Source organism: Zonotrichia leucophrys, chromosome 14, assembly GCF_028769735.1.
Source record: "Zonotrichia leucophrys gambelii isolate GWCS_2022_RI chromosome 14, RI_Zleu_2.0, whole genome shotgun sequence".
NCBI classification, from domain to species: Eukaryota; Metazoa; Chordata; class Aves; order Passeriformes; family Passerellidae; genus Zonotrichia; species Zonotrichia leucophrys.
The window spans coordinates 2,567,126-2,591,420 of record NC_088184.1 but is presented as its reverse complement, the minus strand read 5'-3'; the positions used below and the strand labels follow the sequence as shown (position 1 = coordinate 2,591,420).

The 24,295-nt window shown below is 45.9% G+C and overlaps 1 protein-coding gene across 8 annotated transcripts in view; it reads right to left on the bottom strand.

The window, feature by feature from the left end:
• Positions 1-1,144: 1,144 nt before the first annotated feature.
• Positions 1,145-24,295, bottom strand: part of CREBBP (CREB binding protein) — a 97,421-nt gene continuing 74,270 nt past the window's right edge. For 6 of the 8 annotated variants that reach the window (XM_064725407.1, XM_064725414.1, XM_064725408.1 and 3 more), the window contains 12 exons: positions 21,367-21,477; positions 20,632-20,688; positions 19,376-19,453; positions 18,829-18,896; positions 14,538-14,688; positions 13,294-13,440; positions 12,576-12,689; positions 11,652-11,817; positions 10,621-10,788; positions 7,506-7,667; positions 7,009-7,290; positions 1,145-5,501 (listed from right to left, as the gene is read on the bottom strand). In XM_064725407.1, the coding sequence (XP_064581477.1) occupies positions 3,330-5,501; positions 7,009-7,290; positions 7,506-7,667; positions 10,621-10,788; positions 11,652-11,817; positions 12,576-12,689; positions 13,294-13,440; positions 14,538-14,688; positions 18,829-18,896; positions 19,376-19,453; positions 20,632-20,688; positions 21,367-21,477 (3,676 nt within the window). In that variant the 3' untranslated portion in view covers positions 1,145-3,329. The remainder of the gene's footprint in view (positions 5,502-7,008; positions 7,291-7,505; positions 7,668-10,620; positions 10,789-11,651; positions 11,818-12,575; positions 12,690-13,293; positions 13,441-14,537; positions 14,689-18,828; positions 18,897-19,375; positions 19,454-20,631; positions 20,689-21,366; positions 21,478-24,295) is intronic. The other 2 variants (XM_064725409.1, XM_064725412.1) reach the window with 1 other exon arrangement.

The window sequence follows — 24,295 nt, the reverse complement described above, 5'->3', positions numbered from 1 at the left end:
CCTGACTGGTGAGAAGTGCAGGGAAAAACGGATTGCCCTGCACAGCAACCTCTGCGGTGCTCCCCCAGCTCCAGGGTGGCTGCTCCAGCTTCCCTGCCCTGGAAGAACCAAGGGCTGAAATTTGCTTTGGGAGAAGCACCCAACGCACCTCCAGATCTCCCTGTAAGCCATGAACCGCTGTCACTCATTGCTGTCCACTGGCACCGGCTAGAAGGGACAGCACCTACTGCTGCCTTTGACAGTGACCGAGGGGGGACTGTCCCAGCCCGTGTGGCCGGAGGGCTCCTCCTCCTGCCCGCTGTGCTCTAACGCGTCCGGAGGCAGAGGGCGCGGGGAGCCCTCACTCAAGCGCTGCGGGCAGATCTGTGTCCCGGTGGGACAGGGATGAGCCTCGAGGGGAGGCCCAGCTGGGAGGGAGAGCTCCCAGAGCCAGAGCGGAGCAGGGTGGGCAGCCCGGGAAGAGAGCAGAGAACCATCACTGCAGCTCAACGTTCAGATTTAAGCACTTTCTTCCACTCCAGAATTCAGTGAGGGGAAGGCCTTACCCACTCTCTTTGGTGGTAAAGCTCCTGCACCAAGCTCCAGTGCACTCTCACCTTATCAATTCCCATTTCTAGGATGCCGTTCCTTACTGACCCTACCTCCCCAGCAAACAGACAGGGACTTGGAAAAGCCATGCCCATCCAGATATGCTGAGTTTTGTATCAACACTCACAGGAGACTGGAGTGAAGCCCCCCTGAGGCTGCAGCCCCAGCCCCTCCTCGGGTTTGATTTCAGCTCTGCATTTCCCTCCTTTCCCTGGTGAACCATCTGCTCTTACCCAACACACCTGGGTGTCGGATCTGCATCGATCCCTTGGCGCTGGCACCTCGCCACACTTCAGCTGCACTGAAAACTCATTCCAACATTTGCTTCCCAGGCATTGTTTTTTTCCACTCTTCCCCAGCCTGGGCACCCAGCAAGCTGCAGCCTGGCCACAGCTCTGTGCTCCAAAGAGGACTCAGCTTATCCAAATCCGGAATTGGTGCTGCTGCCTTTAAATGGAGGCTGCTTAGAGGAATTAGTGAGATTGAGCGCAGGGATCTCAACCTGGGGCGTCAGGCTCCGCTGATCCTCAGGGCCACCAGCCAAGTGGAACCATCCTTCAATCCAAGCAGTTTTACCAGCTTTTATTAGAAACACCAGCACATTTCAAGTTTCCTCTTTTTGATCACAAATATAGTGTTTTTCCTCTTTTTAAGTACACAGCATGAGACACAGCATCAGGGCTTTCCATCTTTTTTTTTTTCTGTTTGGTTTTTTTTTACAGCAATTTCTTTTGGACAAGCTTTGGGTTTAGTGTTCACTAACCTCACCCCAGCCCCAACTTTTGACATCTTGAATTGCTGAAGACAATTGTGTGGGCAGATGAATCCAATGGTCGTGAAAAAGGTACAAGAGTTAAAAGTTTGCAAGTAAAAGTAGAAGCAGAGACTCTCTCCAGTTAAAAAGGATGAAGTGGCGCTGCAGCGCACGGGGACAAAGACAGGGATAAAGATTTGCTCTTTTCCCCCCGTTTTCCCCCACCAGTGTCCCGATAAAAACGTTAAGGCTGGAGGAAGCGCTAAGGGGCTGTGAAAAGCCTCGTGTGCACAGCGCGCCGGGCACCCGGAGCCCAGCCCCGCTCCGAGGGACGGCGCTCCGGGCTCCTCCCGGTCCGAGCTCGCACCTACGCTGGGAAACCTTCCCTGGACCTTTTAACTCCGAGAAAGCGATTCACTGAGGGGAGGAGGAGTGAGCATCCCAGGGACGTGAGGGCATGGTGACAGGATATTAAAGGGAACATGTACATGATTTGTTATTTTTTATTCCACAGAAAACCCTCAAATCTAGACTCAGAGTTAACAGCAGAAAAATAGTGTTAAAGTCAATAGGTTCATATTTTACTGTAGACTAAATAAATTAGCCTAGAATTAACTCAATACTCTCTATTTTCCTTTCATTGGTGATCCTTCTCTAAATTAATGCAGTTTTTAAAAAGCAACGGCTATTAATAATTTATTCCAGTTAACCCTTGTGGATGAACACCTGCGAAGAGTCGATGTCTGGGAACCATTCCCCTCTCCTGTCCCTCCCCTGAAGGAAACGATGGCTAAGGGTGCTGTCAAACAGACATGCTGGCTACAATATCCATGGATCTGCCTCTCCCACCGCTGCCTCGGGCTGCTCCGGGCCATGAGTGAATCGTCATAGCTATGTCTTACAAAGAACATGATCGAAAAAAATATATAAATAAATAAAAACCTTAAACATTCTTACATGGATTTTAAAGAACAGAATACATGTTAAAAACTTCAGTAATTTATATCAATTTTAAGCAATACTTTATATACAATGGAAAAAAGACATGCATAGTCCAAATACAATGTTGAAAACAGCATTTTCATAACAAAAAACCCAAACACTAAGTGTTAATACCATGTACATGGATTCAAGAAGGACCACCCTTTTTGTCTGTTGCACACAGTTTATTTAACAATATGATATTATAAGTAAGAAATGAGTTTTTTTTCTTTTTACCATTCTATACAGTGATTGAATCTTCTTGGATTTTCTTATTTATAGTAATTATAGCGCTTGCATGATTTACACTAGAATTGCTTTCCTCGTTTCAAGTTTCACACAGAAGAAAGAAAGAAAAGAATGTTTCTTCTCTATCCAGATCAGCACGGCCTAAGAGTGATCATCCCTATTTTCATCTAAGACCAGTTTTATCAGAGAAACAAAGCAACAATTTCTACATCTGCAAGACAAGGATTTTGGCGTTGGCCAATGTGTGCAAGAGTCAATTCCTATCTTCCCAGGGGTAATACTTCAAACGCCTGCAGAGTTCACTATAGAAAACAAAAATCTTCCCGCCATGTGTCAAAGTTACCGGGATACGCTATAATGTTGCATTATTTCAGGAAACAGTTTCTGAATATTATTTTTTTTTTCTTCTTTTAAACTCAAATGTTTAAAGTCTTGAAAATACAAATAAAAAATATGAATATAATGAACTTGTTTTCCCCGTTAAAAAAAAGGTATGAGTCAACAGCAACAAAAAAATAAAAACCAAAAAAACCCACAAAAGAGACCAGATATTTTAACCGCCTGGCTTTAACAAAAAAATATATTCTTTGTATTGTTTTTTTTTTCTTTTTATTTTTAAACAGCAATTAATTCTTCCATCTGTAGGAAGCAGCAGTTCCATCTAGGATTCAAAACAACCCAGATGTCTGAATTTTTCAGTACAAAATATCCAAGAACACGAAAGGAAAGAAGAAACAAAAGTGATGCTCCCATAATGCTACAAACCCTCCACAAATTTCTCTAATGTGTCCCCGGTGGTGTCACCGACCAGAGACAATTCGTTAGACAACGCACTGCGGTTGGGGGTGTTTAGTTGGGGAAGCATTGCACTCTGTTCTGGGTTGCCCAAGTGTCCCTGATCCATGGAGCTAGCCATAGTGACTGCGAGTCCTGGGTGGGGGGAACCAGTCTGGGGAGACACGTGGTGCGGTGACGGTTGGGGCTGTATCCGGGGTGACGGGCTGGAATGTGGTGGCTGGGACTGGGGACGGGGAGACTGAACGGGCGCTGGGGACCGCACCTGGTTGCTGAGGGAGGTGGCGATCTGCTGGCCAGGGAGATGAGACGCCTGCGCTTGTCCTGAGAGCATGTGCTGCTGTGGGCTCATGGGGTTGGGCTGCCCGGGGGACCCTATCTGCTGCTTCATCTGCTGCTGCTGCAGGATGCGCTGCTGCAGGGCCTGCTGGATGTTGGGAGCGCCGTCCGCCCCCAGGCCGGGCTGGCCCATCTGGTTCAGCTGTCCCATCTGAGCCATCTGTCCCATGGAACTCCCCTGTATGGATAGGTGCTGCTGCATCCGCTGCTGCTGCATGGCTTGGGGGTAACCTCCCGGGCCTTGGGGCTGCTGGAACTGGTTGTGAGCTGCCATCCCTCCTGCCATGCCGGCCCCTCCCTGCTGCTGCTGCTGCTGCTGCTGTTGCTGCAGTAGCTGCCTCCTCAGGATCTCGCGGTACTGCGGGCTCATGTTGGCCATGCTGGGGTTGTGGCTGGGGTTCATGATGTTGATCGCCTGTCCCTGGGGGTTCATAGCTCCGATCCCTTGCTGCTGCGGGGGGACGCTCGGTCTCTGCACTCCGGCTTGCATGGCGTTCATGTTCTGTAGTCCCGCCTGCGCGTGCATGCCCGGCTGTTGCATGCCGGTCTGCGGCTGCTGCATCCCGGGCTGGGGCTGGATCCCTGCTTGCGGCTGCATCCCGGGCTGGTTCGCCACGTATTTGGCCGTTCTTTGCTTTATAAAAGCTGCCATAAGCTGAGGGTTGGATTTAAGGATATTAAGAACCTGCTGCTGCTGCTGCGGAGAACTCGGCGATTTCAAGGTCCTCAGCAAGTCCTGAAGTGCATTGGGGGTGATGCTGCGCGGCGGCTGCTGCACGCCCGGCATCCTGGGCCCGGCCACGGCTTGCGGCGTCGCCATGGGCATCACCGCCCTGGCCATTCCCGGCTGCATCGGCTGCTGCTGCGGCATGGGCGCCGACTGCCACTGCCCGGGCTGCATGTTGGACATGACGGGGCCGCTCACGGGGTTGGGCCGGGGTACATTCATGCTGACTTGCGGCATCTGGTTCACCGAGCCCACCGCGGGGTTCACGAGTCCCGGGCGGCCGGGAGGCAAACCATTGTTCATGTTGTTGACCCTGTAGAGCTGCTGCTGCTGCTGCTGCGCGGCCTCTCTCTCGATCTGCCGAGCCGCTTCCACGGCGGCGGGCGGCGGCTGGGCCGGGGGCGGCGGCGCCGACACCGGGTTCGTGGGTTTTCCTGTCGAGACGGTGGTGGGGGGCTGGGTTCTGGACACGCTGGGGAAGCCGGCCGGTGACATACTTACAGGGGAGGGCTGGGGCTGGGGCGCGGGCTGCGGCGTCTGCGGCGTGCTTGGCTGCTGCGTAGGGGTACCGGGCGTCGCTGAGGTAGGAGAAGGCAAACTTTGCTGAGGCACGTTTCGGGTGTTCATGGTCGCCATCCTTCTGCGCATGAGCTGAGCCTGCTGCAGGCGGTGCTGGATCTGCTGCTGTCGGAGCTTGTGTTTGATATTGAGACAGAATGGCACGGGGCATTTGTTCTCTTGGCAGTGTTTGGCGTGGTAGCAGCAAAGAGCAATGAGCTGTTTGCACACCGGGCAGCCGCCGTTGGTCTTGCGCTTGCAGCCCTTGGTGTGCTGCACCACCCGTTTCATCTTCTGGCAGGACGGCAGGGAGCAGTTTGCGTTGCGGCACTGGCAGGCGTGGACGAGGGACTGGATGCAGCGCTGGATGCTCAGCCTGCGCGACTCCTGCGGGCTCTTGGACTGCTGCTCTCCCTGGTTGTTGCTCTCGTCGTCCAGACCCAGGCCCCACTTAACCATCTTGTGGTCATGGCTCTTAGTGTTGTAGCAGTTGATGCAGAGGTCGTAGTCCTGCAAGAGAAGAAAAGGCAGAGCTCAGGAGCTGACAGGCACAGAGCAGTGTGGTGCCAGGGGAGCAGCAGCAGCCCCTGTGCAGGCACACGCTGGGTGCTCGTGGGTACAACCACACAGGATGACAGTCACACACTGTCATCGGCTGCCACTTCACATCACACCTGTACCCAGCCAGGGAAGAGCTGCACAGCCTGTCCAGGCACTGGGAGAGGGCTTTGGGGCAGCCTCAGCAAAGGCAGCCTGCAGTCACAGCTCTTCACAGGTAACAATGCAGTTGGAGCTAACATTGTGTCATTTTGTTACATGAAAAAGTCTTGCAGAATTTTTTTTTCCCCAATTTTCCCCTTTCAATGACATTAACTGTTTATTTTTCTGTGGGTGCCAACAGCTCCAACTAGTAAGATAAATCTATGGTCACTCCTAAAAAGTAGGGTCTGGTCCTCCATTTCTCCATAGCATAATTACTGACTAATAATTACTACCCTTAAATATGTATTTTTAAAAATTTCTAAACAAGAGCAAGTTTCATGCAAAGACAGACACTTACCAAAAAACCCCCACATTTTTGCTGCCCTGTCCCTTTTGTGGCTGGAGGAAGGGCACTCCCTACACAGAGGTACCCAGGGGCAGCCTAAAGGCCCTGCCTCCTTCCACCACCAATTCCCTGTGTGTGTCCAATCCATGTCCTGCAGCCTCAAGAAGCTCAGCTCAGTGCTTTCCTCAGAGGGATTAATTAAAACTCTTCCCCCACAAACCTGGCAATAATTTGCAGTGTAAAAACGAGGCTGCACTTATTCAAACTACTTTTGTTCAGCTACAGCCAGAGGTGAACACAAGTCCTCCAAGAAGCCTCAAGGATATCAGTACAGCCCCATGGATAACTTCTCTCTAACACAGGTCCTAAAATTTGAGCAGTCTGGAAATGGAAAGTGTCCCTGCCCATGGCAGAGGGGTAGAACAAGATGGTCTTTGAGATCCCTTCCAATCTAAACCATTCTATAATTCATAATTCTTTAAAATTAAATTTAAAACTTGTCTATGCAGAGGAGCAGTAGCAGCATAAACAAGGCAGCAGGAGCTGCTCCACAGCACTGGTGTTTTCCATGTCCAGCAACTAAAGTCACTTTTTCTACAAGAAGAGGCACCAACTAGCAGCCACCTCCCCTAAAGGCTTAGCAGCCTTTTACAAGGATGAGCTGAATTTGGAGAAACTTTGGGCAATATCCAAAAAACCCCATCAAACTCAGCTGTAGGACAAGAGAGGGCTGAGGTCTGAGGTGCCCCACACGTATGTCACAGTCAGTGCAGTGCCACCATCCCTCAGGGACAGAGCAATGCCACCAGCCCTCAGGGACAGAGTAATGCCACCATCCCTCACAGTCAGTGCAGTGCCACCATCCCTCAGGGACAGTGCACTGCCCCCCATGCCCACACGTACCTGGCACACAGTGCAGTGCCACCATCCCCTCACACACAGTGCAGTGCCCCCCGTGCCCACACGTACCTCGCAGACCGTGCAGTGCCACCTGGTCTCCACGTGGTGCTTGCACTCGTTGCAGGTGTAGACGAAGCGGTCCTGGCCCTGCGTGTGCAGCTCCACCAGCATGCACAGCGTGGACCACTTGGAGCGGCGCAGGGACGAGAACTCCCAGTGCTTGTCCCGCGCCAGCGTCAGGAAGGCGTCGCGCCCGTCCATCAGGTCACAGCTCAGCAGAGGGTCGGGGTCCACGATGGGGTGCAGGGTGTTGATCACGGGCCCCGCGTGCAAATGGATCACAAAAAACACCTGGGGGTAAACGGGGAGGAATAAAAGGCAAAGAGGTCAGTGAGAACCTTAGCTAATTAGTTTAGGCTAATCTCTTCCAATATGTTGTTATGCAACAGAAACATTCCTAGCCCGAGCACAGGGTTTATTCCTCCTGGTTTTTCAGTTCTCAATATCCCTGTGCTTGCATTTACAGGAATAAACCCTTCTCTTTTTACAGCAGATTCCCACAGTACCTCTTTATGCTTCTCCATGGTGGCATAGAGCTTCTGAGACAGGTCATTGGACACGTTTGGCATGCTGGGCTTCTTCTTGTTAGCTCTGCTGATGCTGCTCTTATTCTTGTTGGTTTTTTTGTTGTTCTTTTTCTTGGCGTTCTTGCTGTCGCCCTGGCTCCCCTGCAATGAAGGCACGGGAGAGATGTTACACTTTGGAGAGCTCGCTCCATTCACTGGGCTCACAGTGACACACTTCTGCTGTCAGGAATAGAACTTTGTTCCAATGCCTGTAAATCAGCCCTCCGGTGTTAAATATATCCTATCTTCCAGGAAAAATCAAAAGCCAAACTGGCAGGCAAACAAATCCAAACACTGTTTAAAAATAAACTTTCAAAGTATGTATACATTAAAAAATTCCCATTTTACACTGATTATTTTTCCTTCTCCAACATCATCCTTCAGCTTCCACTGCTTTAGATCTTGCAGCTGATGATAAAATGACACAAATAATATGGAGTTAAAATTCCAGGAGTGCAGTACTTTGCTTTACTGTGCATTTGGTGTGTCACATACTGGCTTGAGCTCTGATTTAAGGTTTGTTTTTACTGAACAGATTTAGGGCTAGGACACAGATAAGAACATGCAGGATTTGAATTGAAACCAACAAAACACATTATTCTCCATCCTGCAGACTTCCAGCTGCATGTGCAGCTCCCAAAAAATAATTTCCAAAACCTCCACTTGTGCCCAAGTTACAACACAGAGCACAGTGGGCATACACTGAATGTTAGATGGAAGTAAAGAGAGTGAAAATAGCAATGATGCTATTTAGATGACCTGGGAAAACAGAAATAACTTCTGCAGTTCTCATGTCCTTAAAAAATCAAACCCCAAGCCCTCAGCAGGGAGGGCTCAGGAAAAACCCCTCTCCAACTTCTAGAATGTTGGTCATAAAATTAAAAATAAGCTAGTGAAATATTTGTGTATATATATAAATATACACACATACCCAAGCAAGTGCCACGAACAGTATGTACAAGCAAACACAGGGTTTGTCCACAGGCATATTTATTCCAGGAAAACAAAAATATTCCAATTGCAGAAAGCAATTCTATTTACAGACTGCTGCCATCCTTCTATTCCATTAATTAGGTTTGGACAGGAATTCCCTGACCACTCCTGGGCTCTCTCTAACTCATTTTGTGGATTTTCTGACCAAACCTGTTTGGAAATGAAAATGAGACTCTTTTATGGGATACCAGACAGAGCTCTCAGTGACTCTGAGGGATTCAGAAGGGACCTGGTTTATGTTCCCACCTTGACTGCCCCCACTGATGGAACTGGAGCCTGCCCTCCTTTGCCTCAACATCCTAAAGCCCCAACCGAGATCTTAAAGTTTAAACACCAAAAGGAAGAACAGACTAAAACTTATCAAACAAGCCAAGTTTGATAAGTTTTCTTTCTACTCCACCTTTAGCAAGTTTATATTTGGCAAACTGTACAAAGTATTCCAAGCTGTTTTAAGAAGTTGTAGGGTTGTGTTTGTACCATTTCATTCTGACATCCAGCCAGAGATGCTGATGGACAATTCCTGGGGGAGCCTCACCCCTTCAGAACCTCTGCCAAGAACTCTCAATATTTCCCAGCTCTTTGCTCTCCCTTTGACTGATACCTGCAGCACATGGTCACTGGCAGGAAGCTTTCTCTTCACATCCACAACATTTAGGACAAAGAATGTGAGAGATTCTGTGCCAATTCAGCACCAAGATCCATGTGGTGATTGCACCCATGGAGATCCCCAGTGCTGGGCAGTTTCCTCCATGAAGTGACCCAGTTTAGGTTCTGCATGGGGGAAGTTCTCATATTTTTAAATGTGCTCCTTTTCCTGAGTTAGGAGGCAAAGACCCCAGTGTGCCATGGCTGGGTGCAGGTTGTGTCCCCAGGCACTAAGGGGAGCACAGGGATGTTCCCCACCAAGGCTGCATTGTCTCATTTTAGGCCACAACTTGTCTGAGCTCCCAGTGAATTGTTCTGGGCTTTTTCAAACACCTTTTACCCCCTCCTAGCTGCAGAGTAAATGCTCACAGCACTGTTTTCCCTGATTTACTGGAATTGATCTGTTAGCAAGAGAGGGCTGCTGCCTCATCCCAAGCCTTGCCTTCCACTTCTTGTTATATTCATTCAGAAGGAACCAAGTGAAAGCTGTTAACTGTGTGGTTCCATTAAAACACAGCCACAAACTGTATTAACTTTGAAAGAGCTGCTAAGGTTTAACAAAGGAACTTTCTGACATCACAAAATTGATGGATTAAATGCAATCCTCCACATCAATCCCATGTAACACAAACTGAAGGCAAACAGTCACAGCATCTAAGCTTCAAGGGGGCTTTCCCCAGGTAAAGCTTTTGGTTCTACCCCAATCTATGAGACTTCAGATTTTCCTACAACATTTATTTTCAAAACGACTTGCTGCAAATCTCAAGTGAAAGGGACAGCATAAAAGTGCTGAGACCATTTGGTTGCAGATAAAATCAAGATGGAAATAAAAATGAATGATGACATTCTGTCCAGGGCCCTGAAAAACATGGTTGTTGTTTTTTTGTAGATATTTTTTTGGCTTGGTTGGTTTTTATAGACAAAGAGAGGATGTTGGTGAAGGAACAGAACCATCAGGATCAACTTTTCCCACCAACGCAGAGCCTGCAATAAACACTTTCAAATCTCAGCCCTTTGCTGTTGCAAATGACTACAAAGTACCTGTGCTTAAATAACAGCCACGTTTCATTCAGCTTTGAAAACTCCAGCACCTTTCAAAATGCAAATGCTGGAGATGCTTTGCAAAGGTGTGAACCAGAAGCTCAGCCAAATGACTGCAAGCAAATGTAGCGTGGCAAAAGCAGCTTAACACATTTCTCTGAGCAGAGAGATGCTGAACTGACATAAGTGACTCCTGAGTCTGTTAAAAAAACCCAAAGCAAGCCATCAGTGGATTTGTGAACCAAGAAGAAAAACAGAAATGCAGTTAAAGGGACCTCTGATTGAATGTCTGCTGTAAATGATCTTTTCTGGTTTATCTGGTGTGACCTCTCTATATCAAAGCTAAGGGAGAATATGGCACACAAAGCTAACCCACCTCTGTTGTTTCACTAGCTGCAGTGCTCTCTTCCTTCTTCCTCTCCTCCTCCTCCTGCTCCAGCTCCTTGATGCTTTCCTCCAGCACATTAGGCCAGAAATCACCTTCAAAGTAAGGCAGCTCCTTGGCACTGGTCAGCCTGTCCTCAGTTGCTTGTTTGAAGATGTCCTGTTGACATCACAGCAGAGCAGGAACAAATAAATAAATGAATGAAGATCACTTAGGAGAGAGAGGGCAGAGCCAGAGGCACAGCCCAGAGCCAGCCTGGCAGTCCTGGCACAGCCCCACTCCCTGCTCCACCTGAGGGTCACTGCTGAGCCTTTCCTGACCCCATCATGCCACCAGTTCATGCTCCTGGCACGATGGCAGATACCAAGATACCCCTGGAAAATGCAGCTGACCCCTCCCTGGTTTCAAAGCCCCCTTATCAGGAGGCCCAGATTTCTTTTCCCAGCTCCAACAAGGCTTGTTAGAGGCTGTTCCTACTCCACACACTCAGGAACTGTCACTTGCCATCAAAACATCCATTTTTTTCCAGCACTGTCACTACCATTAAGGAATTCTTGTACATTTTAGCATGAAAGGAGTGGCAAATGCTGCCTTTGCCACCTTCTACTCATTTCCTTGGGTACATGTGTGATGTTCTGCAGTTATGAAAATCATTCTTGTCATAAGGAGCTCTTTTATTTCACACTAGTGGGGTCCAGCATTTCACCTGCTCCTCCAGAATCACCAGAAAGAAACAGCTTCCAAAAACCTTGACAAGCTCCATATTTCCTTGCCTAGAAAATGCAGTGAAAGAAAAATACACAAAGGCAGGTTTTGCAGATTTCCCTTCATGCAGACACCAAACCTAAGGAATTTTCAGCCTAAAAGGCAGAACCTCAAGAAAATCTAAGAAAATGAAGGCACTGGTTGAGAATAAACCTTTTGTACAACATTACTCTGCTTTCCAGGTGTTATGAAACAACAGTAGCTCCCTTCAAATGAGAACACATAAGAATTAAATCAGAAATTAAACAGTAACAAACCTTGTAGTCATGAATGATTCTCTCAGCAAATGCCTTGTCCAGCATCTTCTTATACCACTCTTGCAAACGTTTGGGTTTGGGTATTTTCTGGTCAGGTGGGTGGCAATGGAAGATGTAATCATCTCCTTCACTGGGGGGACAGGCCCAGATGTGCCCTGTCACATACCTGTGTCACACACAACAAACAACAGCTGTGACTCCCACCACAAAGCCAACTCAAACTCGCTATGAATCCAGAGCTCTGGCTTGATTTTTTAAATTTTTAACGTTTTTTTCTTTGTAGCAAAGATGCTGAGGCAATATTTTGACAAGGGATAAGGCCAGGGCTAGAATAATGAAGTTTGAACATCAAGTGAACATCTGACCAAATGAATGCTGTCAGTTTAGGAATTGTATGGAGGGGCTTGACAGCTGGCCTGCAAGCAAAGCTGAGTTAATAGAACAAATAACAATTGATGATTTTTGAGTGTATCCATAGCAAGGAAGAAGACAAGAAAGAGATTAGAAAAGAGATTAGAAAAGATACAGGAAAATTTTTGCACAAGTAGACGTGTATATATGCCTTATTCAATTTCTGTAAAACTTTTGCCAATTACATTGACATTAATTCCTTTGCATCAATGAATATAATCAGTTCTTGTGATGTAGTTAATGACTTCAGATCATGCTTTGTTAGGAGTATGTAAGCTAGAGAACACACAGAATAAAAAACTTTTTCTTCTTGGACCCTGATCATGTGTGTGTGTCACATCCAACCTAACGGTGACATTATCCCAACAACAAAAACCACCGTAGGGACAAAATCCCAGTTTCCCTCTCTACGTTTGCAGCATGTATCTCAGAGAGGTGAGAAGGAAACAGAGAGCAGCCCAGGTGCAAATCCCCTGGAGCCCCAGGCTCCTTTCCCTGGCAGGTGTCACTCACCCCAGCTTCTTGACGTACTCCAGGTATCCGATGAGGATCTCGTGGTACACGGCCGTGCGCAGGCAGCGCGGCCGGAAGAAGTGGATGCTGTCCAGGTAGGAGATGTACACACGCCTGCAGGGACACACGGACACACTCAGGCCTGCCTCAACACCACTGACAGCTGCCTTCTGCACTAGGTGAGCATGCAGAAATGCTGATGGTGTTTTAATGCATGTTCAGTTGTCATCATGTGGTGTAAACAGTCCTCAAAAGCAAAAGAGGGGCTGTGTTTCTTTAGCTCTTCCCACACTTTGGTGTTTGGCAGCAGCACCTGCACTGCAGCACAATTGGTTCCTACAGAGGTGACAATCGTGTCACTACAGCTCAATCCTACATGGAGACCTGGCTGAAGGCAGCCAGTGAAGCACACACAGCAAGAATATACATCAGGAGGCAAAATTAAAAGCAGAATACAAAAAATGTAACATTTTTGTTTGTTATAATTGTACATTTTGTAGTTTTTTTGGACGTATTATTTTGATGGATATAGGAGGTTGTGTGAGTTGATAATTAGGATAAGCATTTATCCTAATAAATTCCATTTTTTGCTATTTGTTTTTCCCTTCAAAGTCACCTGCAGTCCTAGTGCAGGATGGATTTGTGGCCCAGAACTGAAATGCATGTGCCAGGTGTGTGCAGTGGCTGCCCAGGGCTCAGGGAGGAGGCTGGGGGGTACCTGGTGTTGGGAGGGGGGCAGTCCGAGCCGTACTCCTGCACGTGCATCCCAAAGAAACAAACATCCACTCCATCGATCTCCTCAAACGCAAACAGAGCTTTGGTACGGTAAGGGAACGATTCTGACATCTCACCAGAGTCCACAAATCTGCAGGAGAAAAAAAAAACCAAAGAAAATACCAATTATTAAAGCAGTGTCCTATCAGAACAAGGGGATTATTGTCAATTTTATTTTTAACTCCTTAGGAACACTGAGGAACGTTTGAAGGAGCTGGGGCTGTTCAGCCTGGAGAAGAGGAGGCTCAGGGGTGACCTTATTGCTCTCTGCACCTTCCTGAAGGGAGGCTGCACACAGCTGGGGTTGGTCTCTGACAGAACCAGAGCACTCAGTCTCCAGCTACCTCAGGGAAGGTACAGGTTGGATATTAGGAAGAAATTTTTCAGCAAAAGAATAATAAAGTACTGGAATGCCCTTCCCAGGGAGGTGGTAGAATCCCCATCTCTGGATGTGTTTAAAAAAGCCTGGACATGGCACTTGGTGCTACAGTCTGGTTGAGGTGTGAGGGCACAGGTTGGACTCGATGATCTTAGGGGTCTCTTCCAACCTCACTATTCTGTGATTTTAGGCAGGAGTTAAATGGGGTCAGATCAGAGCTGGAGTAAAACAGGGAGTCCTGTTCCTGTAAATTCATGGGAAGACTGTTTCCATACAGAACACAGGGCTGAACAGGCCAGCATTGAGTACATGAATATCCTCAGAGACCACAAGCCTTTAAATAGGCTACAGAGCAGAAAATGTGATGTATTAGGATGAAGTGATGTCACATAAACACAGTTTTAATGAATTTAACCCAAAATACTTCACAGCTTTTAAGCTTTTCGTTTATAATGAAGCAAATTAAAAATTACTCCTGAAAGCGGAAGTGTTTCTAGAAACACAACAAAATGAAGGAAGAGTAAGGAACAGAACTCAGTAACTGCTCCAAACAAATGAATTCTGTAACCAAGATGTGGCCACTGTCAAGATGGAGTGACACAAAGTCCCAGTATTATAAGCAAGGATGTCCCAAAACCAGTCATTTCCTCTACATTTTTTAACCTTTCATAATCCTAAACATGTCCAAATTTCAAAAATATGCAAAGGCATTAAGGTGCAAATTGGCACAATTTTACAACAGCCTCCCAGGAGACTTCAAAATAAAATAAATAAAAATTATTACATTCATTATAATGAACAGGACTAACCTGGATTTCATTCCTGGTTTAACTTCTACTGTTTTATCTGAGCTTGCTACCACTCTGACAAAGACCTCTCCAGCCTCAGGATGGTTCTGGCGCCGCAGGAATTTGTTCACTCTGTCTTCCAAATGGTTCCCTAAACGTGTGGTCTGCAGCCCTGCAAGGCAAGGGGAGAACAAGCAAGGAAATGTTAACCCTGGAGCTGCTCAGCTCGGGCTGTGCTGTGCTCCAGAGCTCCTGCAGCTTTATTCCCTGCAAGGAAATGGGATTTTTCCCTTTTGTTTTACCTCCATGTGAAAATGGGATGGTTTGATTTATACAGTCAAAATGAAGAGATGCAAACTCAGAAACAAACCCCCCCCCTGCTTTCCTCACCCCACAGTTGGGGCTGAACCCTCTGGAGTGCCACAGTTACCCTGAAAGTGAGCTAACAAAGGCAGCTTTACGTAGCATTTTTCAATTTCAGCCTTATTTGATGAGCCCTGCCAATGTTTTCTCCTCCCAGCCCCACTCTGGCTGGCTGACAGAGATTACATCACTTCACAGACCTGGCTCCATGCCACACCTTTTCAAGCAAGGCAAAGCAAATCAACAGAAATGAAAAGCCTTTTGACTTCAATGGAGATTTCATTGCTTTTGCTTTTCTTTTCAAGAGAGCTTTTGGGCTGCAGTTGCAGCAATCTGCACACCAAGGTTAAATAGTTCCTGCCCAGAGATGGAGGTCCTGGGCAGTTCAAGCCCACAGATTGTCCAGATGCCCTCACTCCATCTCCACATTCACAATTGCCTTTTGTGGGGAGCTGGGTTTGTGGTCTTACAGGATGTGATGGTTTTCAAATAAATCCCCAACAAATTACACAGATCATGATGACTTTGGGTTAAATTAAGAAAGCAGAAGGACCCCACTGTTTTGACTTGAAGATTTATGACTATTTCCCTTATCCTGCTGTACTTATTTCACCACTCATATTTCTGTTTCACTTTATGGTCAATCTGCTGTCTTTTCCAAAGTAATGGTGTAATCCACAGATGTTCATTTTAATAAAATGCATTTAATTTTTGCTCTCTGTTACTTGATTTTTCAGTTGATATTTGGCTCCTGACACAAGGCCCTTGGTTCCTCCTTGACTCTGAGCCTGCACACAGAGTTCTGCAGTGAAATATCTGTGCTAAAAATTACTCTGGGCTCCAATACTGGGGAAAAACTCACATATACTCAAAGGGCTATTTCACTTTCTAAGGGATTTGTACACTTAACATTTTATTTTATAGAATGATGGAATGGTTTGGGTTGGAAGGGACCTTACACCATCCAGTGCCACCCCTGCCATGGCAGGGACACCTCCCACTGTCCCAGGCTGCTCCCAGCCCTGCCCAGCCTGGCCTTGGGCACTGCCAGGGATCCAGGGTGGGCACCCTGTGCCAGGGCCTGCCCACCCTCACAGGGAACAATTCCCAATATCCCATCCAGCCCTACCCTCTGGCAGTTTAATTACAATCAGTTTACAGAAATTGCCAAAGGCAGCAATCTTGATTTACATCTTTTAGCTTGTCCCTTTGTCCAGTGAGATTCTGTGGTCATAACCAGCACAACACAGTCTAAATATCATTTACCTGGGAGTAATTATTAATTTAAAAATGCAATTTAAAGGCAGTTTGAAGTAAAAACACCATGTCCTTTACCAATTCCAACACAATGAGCATTTCCCAGGATCTCCCACTCCTATACACTGTATTGGCATTTCCATATGTAACAGCAGGGGGATGACTCTAAAGGAAATTCACAGAAATTCACATAAAATTCTTTATGAGGGGATTGTTTTGTTCTGTTCATTTCTCTGAAGACAAACAGAAAAAGAAGAAAGGGCTCCATATTTCAGCTGCTGAGTGGGAACATTTTCAGAAAGCCACTGGAGTTAACTCTACTTGTCTTGTTGTGTTTTCATTTTTCATCTTCCCAATGCTAAGCAACCAAGGAATATCTTCTTCCTTCCTTATGCATTAAAGCTTGGAAACCAACAAACCCAAAAAGTCCAGATGAGGAGATAAAAGAACTAGGCAGCATTAAAATTACATGTACTGTAAGCAAAGGATCTAACAGTTGCATATTTTGATCTCTTAGAATGTGAGTGAAAGGTGTTTTAGAAAGCAGTTGGGTTTTGGTTCTTGGACAGTTCTCACACATGCACCTCTAACAAAAGCTCAAAGCTCAGTGAAAACTGCAGTGCAAAGCTGGGAAAGGCAGCCAAGGTGCTGAGGAGAAACCCCCAGCACAGGTCAGTGACAGCAGCCATGGCCAGGCCTCTGTTAGTGGTGAATAACTGGACAGAGAGGAAGAAACTCCAACTCCTTCTTGTGACTCCTTGTCAGCAAAGTGCTTTGGGTGAATTATTGTCAGGATATCTTTTGTCTTTGAACCCCTCTGCACTGGCTACTGGTGAGGTAATAGTTGTAGATTTTCTTAGCAAAATAAATACTTCAGAAGTTCAGGGTTTTCCAGCAGAACCCAGCTGCACACTGGTTATATCTGGCAGGCTATCAGTTAAAATAACCAATTTTACTCACTGTCCATTAGGAACATGAATGTTCCACAAGAGCTGAGGGATGTGCTGTCTTGGTTATCAGCAGTTGTGCCATCAGGCTTGAGAGAGTGGAGAAATATTGATGGCAACTTGGGCAGAAAATGCTTTTTTAAGAAGGAACATGATAATGCTTCAAACTCTCACTGCTTAAGTTTGTTTTCAGGTCAGCAGCAGGAGCAAGGTTTAGATGACAAGAACAGACTTTGCTTTCCCTTCCCTGCTCTTGCATTCTCACCAGAGCACTTTTGGAGAAAGCTGATCTGCAGAGCTGAGCCCACCAGAGGGTCCCAGCTGGCAGCAGCACTCACATCCCCAGGGAGGAAGGAAAAAGCACCATTATTTCCCTGTCCAGAACAGAACAGCTACCTTGAACTACATGGCTGCTCAAACTTTAACCAGAGCCACACAACAACTGCAGATATCCAGGGAATCACACACTTATTTTAAGGAAATTTACATCAATACATGCTGTAAAGTTAGCACAGAACAGAAGAGAATCCATTTAAAATGGGTGTCTAACACTACAGTTGGATTTCATCATTTTATTAATGTTCTCCTCCAATTTTAATCTGTCTTTAATGAGACTAATTTGTGCCTCTTTAATAAAATCCTCTGGAGTGCATCAGGTTACTCCAGAGACTGCTCTGATTGCTGGAACCCACCATGCCCCACACATCATCATCATCATCATCTGCAAATCACCCCCTCACATCTCCTGTTACACAATCAACCACACATGAAGCTCTCAAGAAGTCACATTTTTAATGCAAAACCTTTGCCTTTATCCCAGCTTGGAAGTTTGCAGGTAAAACATCACCCAGTAATGTCCAATACTGGGGAAAAAACTCATATACTCAAAGGACTATTTAACTTTCTAAGGGATTGATACATTTAAAATTTTATTTTGTAGAATCATGGAATGGTTTGGGTTGGAAGGGAGCTTAAAGCTCATCTTGCTAAAGGAAGGATCAAGGGAGGAATGAAATGTCCCTGCAAGTTGTGTTTGTTCAAGTGCCTGAATCACCCCTTGGTGTTCACACTCACTTTATTTTTCTGCCCTCTGCACTGACTCTGCATTTCCACACCAGCCCTGCTCCTGCCCCACCTGACCTGCATGAACACAAATGCCCCAGTTGTGCTCCCTGTGAGGATTCTGGAGGCTGAGCCCAGCTGAGCTGCATCTGCTGGGCCTCTCCCCAGTGCCCATCCCCACCAGCCCATGGGATGGTCCCTGCCAGGAGCACCCAGTGCAAGGAGTGACTCAGTTCCCACCCCACCCCTGTTGTGCAGGCAAGAAAAGCTCTCCCCACACTCTGGTGTTTGGCAGCAGCACAATTGGTTCCTCCAGGTTATGGGAAGGGCACAGAGGTGACAATTGTGTCACTACAGCTCCAACCCTTGGTGGAGACCTGGCTGAATGCAGCCAGTGAAGCACACACAGCCCTGTGCTCCTCCTATTTGTCCCTTTCTGCTTTTAACCCTAGAAAACAATGACAGAGATGTCAAACACACCAAGCAGCAACAAGACTGACCACAAACACACAAACAGCAGGGCTTTCAAATGTTGATTAAAATTCCAACAGCCTCAGGCTGTGCTGCTCCCCATTTTGCAAATGTTCCTGTGCTGTCTGTCATGACAACACAAAGTCTCAATCAAAAACCCATTAGGGGTGGCAGGAAGAAGATGAAGATAAAAACAGGAATACCAAACTCACTTTTAGCACTGAATTTGTTTTCTTTGCGTGTTCTACCAGTTTTCTTCAGACAATTATCACAGACAAACCTATTGAGGAAAAAAAAAAGCCAAAAATTTAGCATAAACCCATTATTGGTGAGCTTAAACCCAATGTTTGAACATGTAATTTAAATGTCAGAGTACAATATATTTTTCCCTGGCTTTGAACAGCTTATTTCACTCCATTTTTGAGGGATTTAAAGCTGGTTTAACTCTGCCAAGCAGTTACACCTGCATTTGTGTTCTGTGCACACAAACTCCCCTCCAGCCAGCTGCCCTTGGTTAAGAGTTAGGAAGAAACCACACAGATCTGTGTGGATGAATATATACATTTTCATCTGAATATACTGAACTAAGACCCCAATCACACAAAAAAGTATTTTATTTAGAAATGCTTTGTCCCTTTGTACCCAGTTCTTTAAAAGGTTGTGCCCACATATTGAAGAACAAAGGAAGAAAGTCTTTAATTACATAAACTACATCAGTCTCATTATACAAGGGGTAAAAAACTAACAAACATTTCTTACCCTGAAGGCCAAATAATATCATAATGTAACACACAAATCTGGTGCATCTTCCGACCACATTCTTTGCAGTCAACAAACCTGAAGAGAAAAAACCAGCAGCAAATTACCTTTGGTGTTAGGTAAGTAATTTTCCAGAATTCAGAATGAAAGAAGGAGTTGCCATTCCTCTGCTAAGAGCTGAATCAATTTCATCAGGTCCAATTTACATCTAAGTTTAAAGAAATACTCAGAATAGATTCAGATGTACATCTATCAATCCATGTGCAAGTTATACATATATTTCTATACCTATATATAAATTGCAGAATGTGCTGGTTTAAAAATCTGAAAGGGGCTGTCATGAACAACTTTTTCTGGATCTTTTCTATCCTCTTCTAAGCAGAGTCCCAGTTTCACAGAATTCTCAACAATACCTCCACAGATTTAATTCTGAATTGCTGCAACAACCACAAGCTGAATAAATGGTTGCTCAACTTACTGTAAATGTAAGAACTAGTCATTCATGAGCCACCCTGCCAAAAAAACATGTATTAACTTGTCCTTGCCTGCATGGCTCTGCTGTAGTCTTGTATTTATCTTTTGTTTCCTGGTCAAAAAATTGTATGTCAGAATTCTTTTTCTGGATGGGAAAACTGTTAGAGGTTTTCCCAGTCCAGAGTGCAGGGCAGGTTAAGAAGCCAAATGCACTGGGGTCTGTCCCAGTCCAGCCTTCCAGGCTAGGGAGGAGCTCTATTTAAAATTTGCAAAGATAAGCAAAGGAATCAAATTGTGTTGTGTCTCAAACTGCCAGAGAACATGGAGCAGGCTGATAAAATCCCTCTGCAGGGAAAGCAACCCCGTGTTCAGCTGGGCACTCCCTGAGCCTCCCCAGGCTCACACAGGGTGCCCTGGCCTCTGGGTGGGCACAGCACCCAGGGAAGAGAAAAATGTGGTTTAGAACCGCCAGGGGAAATGCAGAAGTGCCCCAGGAGTGCAGAGTGAAAGCTCTGGAGGAGGGAGGGCCATTCCCAGCCCTGGATTTACCCAAATAACAGAACCAGGAACTGTCTGTGGAACAGGCTCCTGTGGTCCTCTGGGGTAGCAAATCCACTTCAGGTGCTGTGCCATGAATTTTAGGGAAGGATTCTGCAGTCTGTTTGGGCAGGGATGGGGGTACAGAAGAGTTCTTTACTCCCTGCCCCATTTCTGCCCTGCTGGCTGAAGGACAAGTGGATGCACAGAGATTTTGGGAAGGAAAACAACAGCTTGGTACTCACGGCTCTGGATCCAGGGTATCGTTTTTCTTCTTTTCAAACTGATCCTTAGAGATGGTTCTAGAGACAAAGAGTTAATATGAAAACTCAGTAGCACCCTCACACCAGAGGCTCACACAATATCATGCTTTGCTGAATTGCAGCAAACCTCAAGTCTGAAGAAAGCACCTCAGTATTTATTTTCTGGTCAGAGTAAGCAATTCAGTTAATTGTATTTTAAGCTACAGAAAATATTTTTCCCATTTCACTTTCTGTGTAAATTAAAAGCAAGAGATATCCAAGTCTACACATAAAATTAAAATCATAAAGAACAAGGGAAGCTACTGTCAGTAAAGCAGCCACCTTCCAAACCAGCTCATAAGCCTCAAATCTGATTTTTCTGGCCAGGTTAGAGGCAAGCCTTTGGTTTTAGAAACATGAGCTGTGCTTCAGAAGGTGAGTGATCAGAATTAGATTGAGGTTTTGCATTAGAAAAGGTGATGGATTAGTGCCATTTATTGACACAGCTTCCACTGCTCCCCTCTAAACACATTACCCAGGCTCTGCACCCCGGGAATGGGCAGCAGTGCTGGGCACAGTAACAGACCCAGCAGCTCTTAATCCCATCCCTCTAAATCCTCTGCTAAGAAGGAATAAAGCATTTCCCCACCCACAGGTTTGGCTTTTACCCCCAAACCAGCACACCCTCCCCCTGCCCCACTCCCAAATTCAGGCTGCAGAGGAAAGGAAGAGACTTACGTTTGAGGCTGGGAAGGGTCATCACCCAGGGTGACATTCTCCCCCTGGATTTCAGTGAAACACTTCTCACAGAAGTGATACCTGTCAGCAAGAAGGCCATATTTGGGTGAGCTGGTCCAGCACAAACACAGCCACCCAAGCACGGAGCCACCAACCAGGGCAGGGCAGATCACCAGGAGCACGACGGAAGGGGGGACGTTGTTGGTTGATTGATGGGTCAGTGTGGACAATGAGGAGCACAGAGGGAGGGGAGGGCAGGATTAGAGAACAGGGGAGGGAACAAACAGCACAGACGTAAGAGGTAAGACGCAAACACCAAGACAACACAGAGCAGAAAGCCAAGGCAAAGCACAGATTAGCATTCGGTCTCATTTCACACATTGTAACAAGTGCTGGGCCTCACTGCCCAAAGCTGGGCAGGGTTTGGGCAGGAGCCACCAAGAGCTACCTTTGTACAGGCTTCAAATTGAAGAATTTGGATTTGATTTGCATCGCTCAGGGAAAAAAAAAATTCTCTTTGATTCCAAGCTTGCGACTGATCGAGTTTTCTTTGAGTAAAAAGGAGCCTGTCAACAAGCTTTAAGGATACATTTATTACAGATTTAAGTAATTAGGAAATATGCTGAAAGCATTTACTGATTGTGAGTCAAAACTGCAAAAGCAGAAACACTTGATATTGAAAAAAATCCATAAAAATAATAAATTCAAAATTTGATTGTAAGATTAAATGTGACCAATTGCTCAGCTAACATTCTTTCATATAAATGAAACCAAATCCATACTCTAGACAAACATTTAACAGAAATGCAATTATGGGTCAGAGTTTCCAGCCATTTATATAAATAAATACAATATATGTATATATGTGAACAACATGAAATATTGTACATACATACAATATATTTATCAGGTACATTCAGGATGTGGAATTAATTCAGCTTTACAAATTGAACATAAGGATAGGTACAATTTTTGGTCACCAGACCAAGAGCCAATCCAAGTCATACTCAGCAAAAACAATTCTGCAGTTTACCAAACCAAGCTGAGTAAATTGGAATACAACTCTATGAAAATACAATCTGCATTTGAAAAAATAAAATAACATCAATGTTATATGGATTTTGGGGGGAGGGTGGTGTTTAGTGGGGTTTTTGTTTTGTTTTGGGTTTTGTTTTGGTTGTTTGTTTCAGATGAACTGGAACCAAAGTTGTCAGGGTCACTAAAATAAAAAAATAAAATAAATAAAAAAGGAGGCTAAATGTTTGGAAAGGATATGAATTCACACATGAACAAAGGTAACAGAGAGGCCACAGCTGTAAAATGCAGGAAGGCCACAAAGGATCATCAAAATAAAGGAGCTTTATGGAGAGTGAGAGAGTGGAAGCAGCGATGGCAGCACAGGAGGAGCAGGTTTAGTACTCAGACACCAGAGCCGTGGGGATGGATGTCACAGGCACCAAGGGGACTCAGGGTCACAATGAACCAACAACCCCAGGGTGGAGCCTGAGCAAGGGGGCAGCTCTGCCCCCTCAGCCCACCCCGGACACCTCAATGCAGTCCCAGAGAGCTCCTGGCCTGGAGACAGCCCTGACGGCATGGCATGGATCAGAATTGCTGCTGGGACACACTGGGGCCATGCTGGCCAGGGGAGATGCTCCACCAGCCCTGCCTGAAGCCTGGAAGCTGCTGCAGGAGCTGCAGGGGCAGGAGGGCCCAGCCCAGGAGCCCTGGGAAGGGCTGGTGCCAGCTCACCCAAGCCCAGTGGCACTGCCAGGGAACCCCTGCCAGCCTGACCCCCCTGAAACTCCTCCTAGGGCACCCCCTGGCACCAAACACAGCATCCTCCCAGGGAAAACAGGCTTGGGGAGCTGAGAATGCAACACAGCAAGGCCAGGGGGAAAACAAATGTATTCCACTGATTTATCCCTGGGCATGATAAATACACTGTGGTTATTGGAGAGGAGGGTGGCAGGGTTTCAGTTTTCAGGAGTGCACGGACACAGCACATCTCATTTCCACTGACTTCCCTTGCCCCTCACACCCCATCCCTAAACTGATAACATACTAGCTAAGAATTTTTTAAAAATCCAAACATAAGAGGTTCAGAGGTTTATATCCTTTCACACATCGTCCATTTCTTTTTTTCCTATAATGTGCTTCTTTCAATTTTTCTTAAATTAAAAACCCCCACCACTATTTTCCTTACTAACACAGTTGCTTGTCATTTTAAGAGTCAGATTGGGAAGGATTGAACATCAGGAGGACCCAAATACAGGAGAGTGAAGGCAGAAAAATCCATGGCCAAGGCTCCTATTAATAATTTGCTACATTTAAACAGTCCCAGAAAATGTTAATTCTGATCCATTTTCAGAATAACTTATGGGCTTTCAAAGCACTCTAAGCTTTAATCCATGATATTAAAATGAGGAAATAAAAACTGAAGTACAGTGAAAATGAATCACCTAAAGATCATGAACATTTGTCCATAAAATAACCAAGGTGAAGCAATAGCTGTAACTTATTATGGATGTGGACCCTCAGAAACAGAGACCTGCCTTTTGCATGTCACCACAAATATTCAGCAAAACCCATAAAAAACACACAATATTGTAGTTACAGCAGCCAGAGAAACCCCAAAGAATGCACTTATTGCAACACATCAAACATGAAAAGCTTTTCAAATGCAGACTGTTCAGGGGACTCCTGTTTATTAAAGAGCAACATTATGGTTCAACAGCAAAGTCCAGAAAATGCTCAATCTCACAGGAACAGGTGAATTCCCCACTGTAATTCAGTGCAAAGGCAATTCTAAATTCATAACTGGATGGCAGCATTGACCTGAAACACCACTTGGTTTTCTCAACTGGATATTCACACATGCAGCACATTTTCTCAACACTTCAACCTGAATTTCTGCCTTATTATGGAG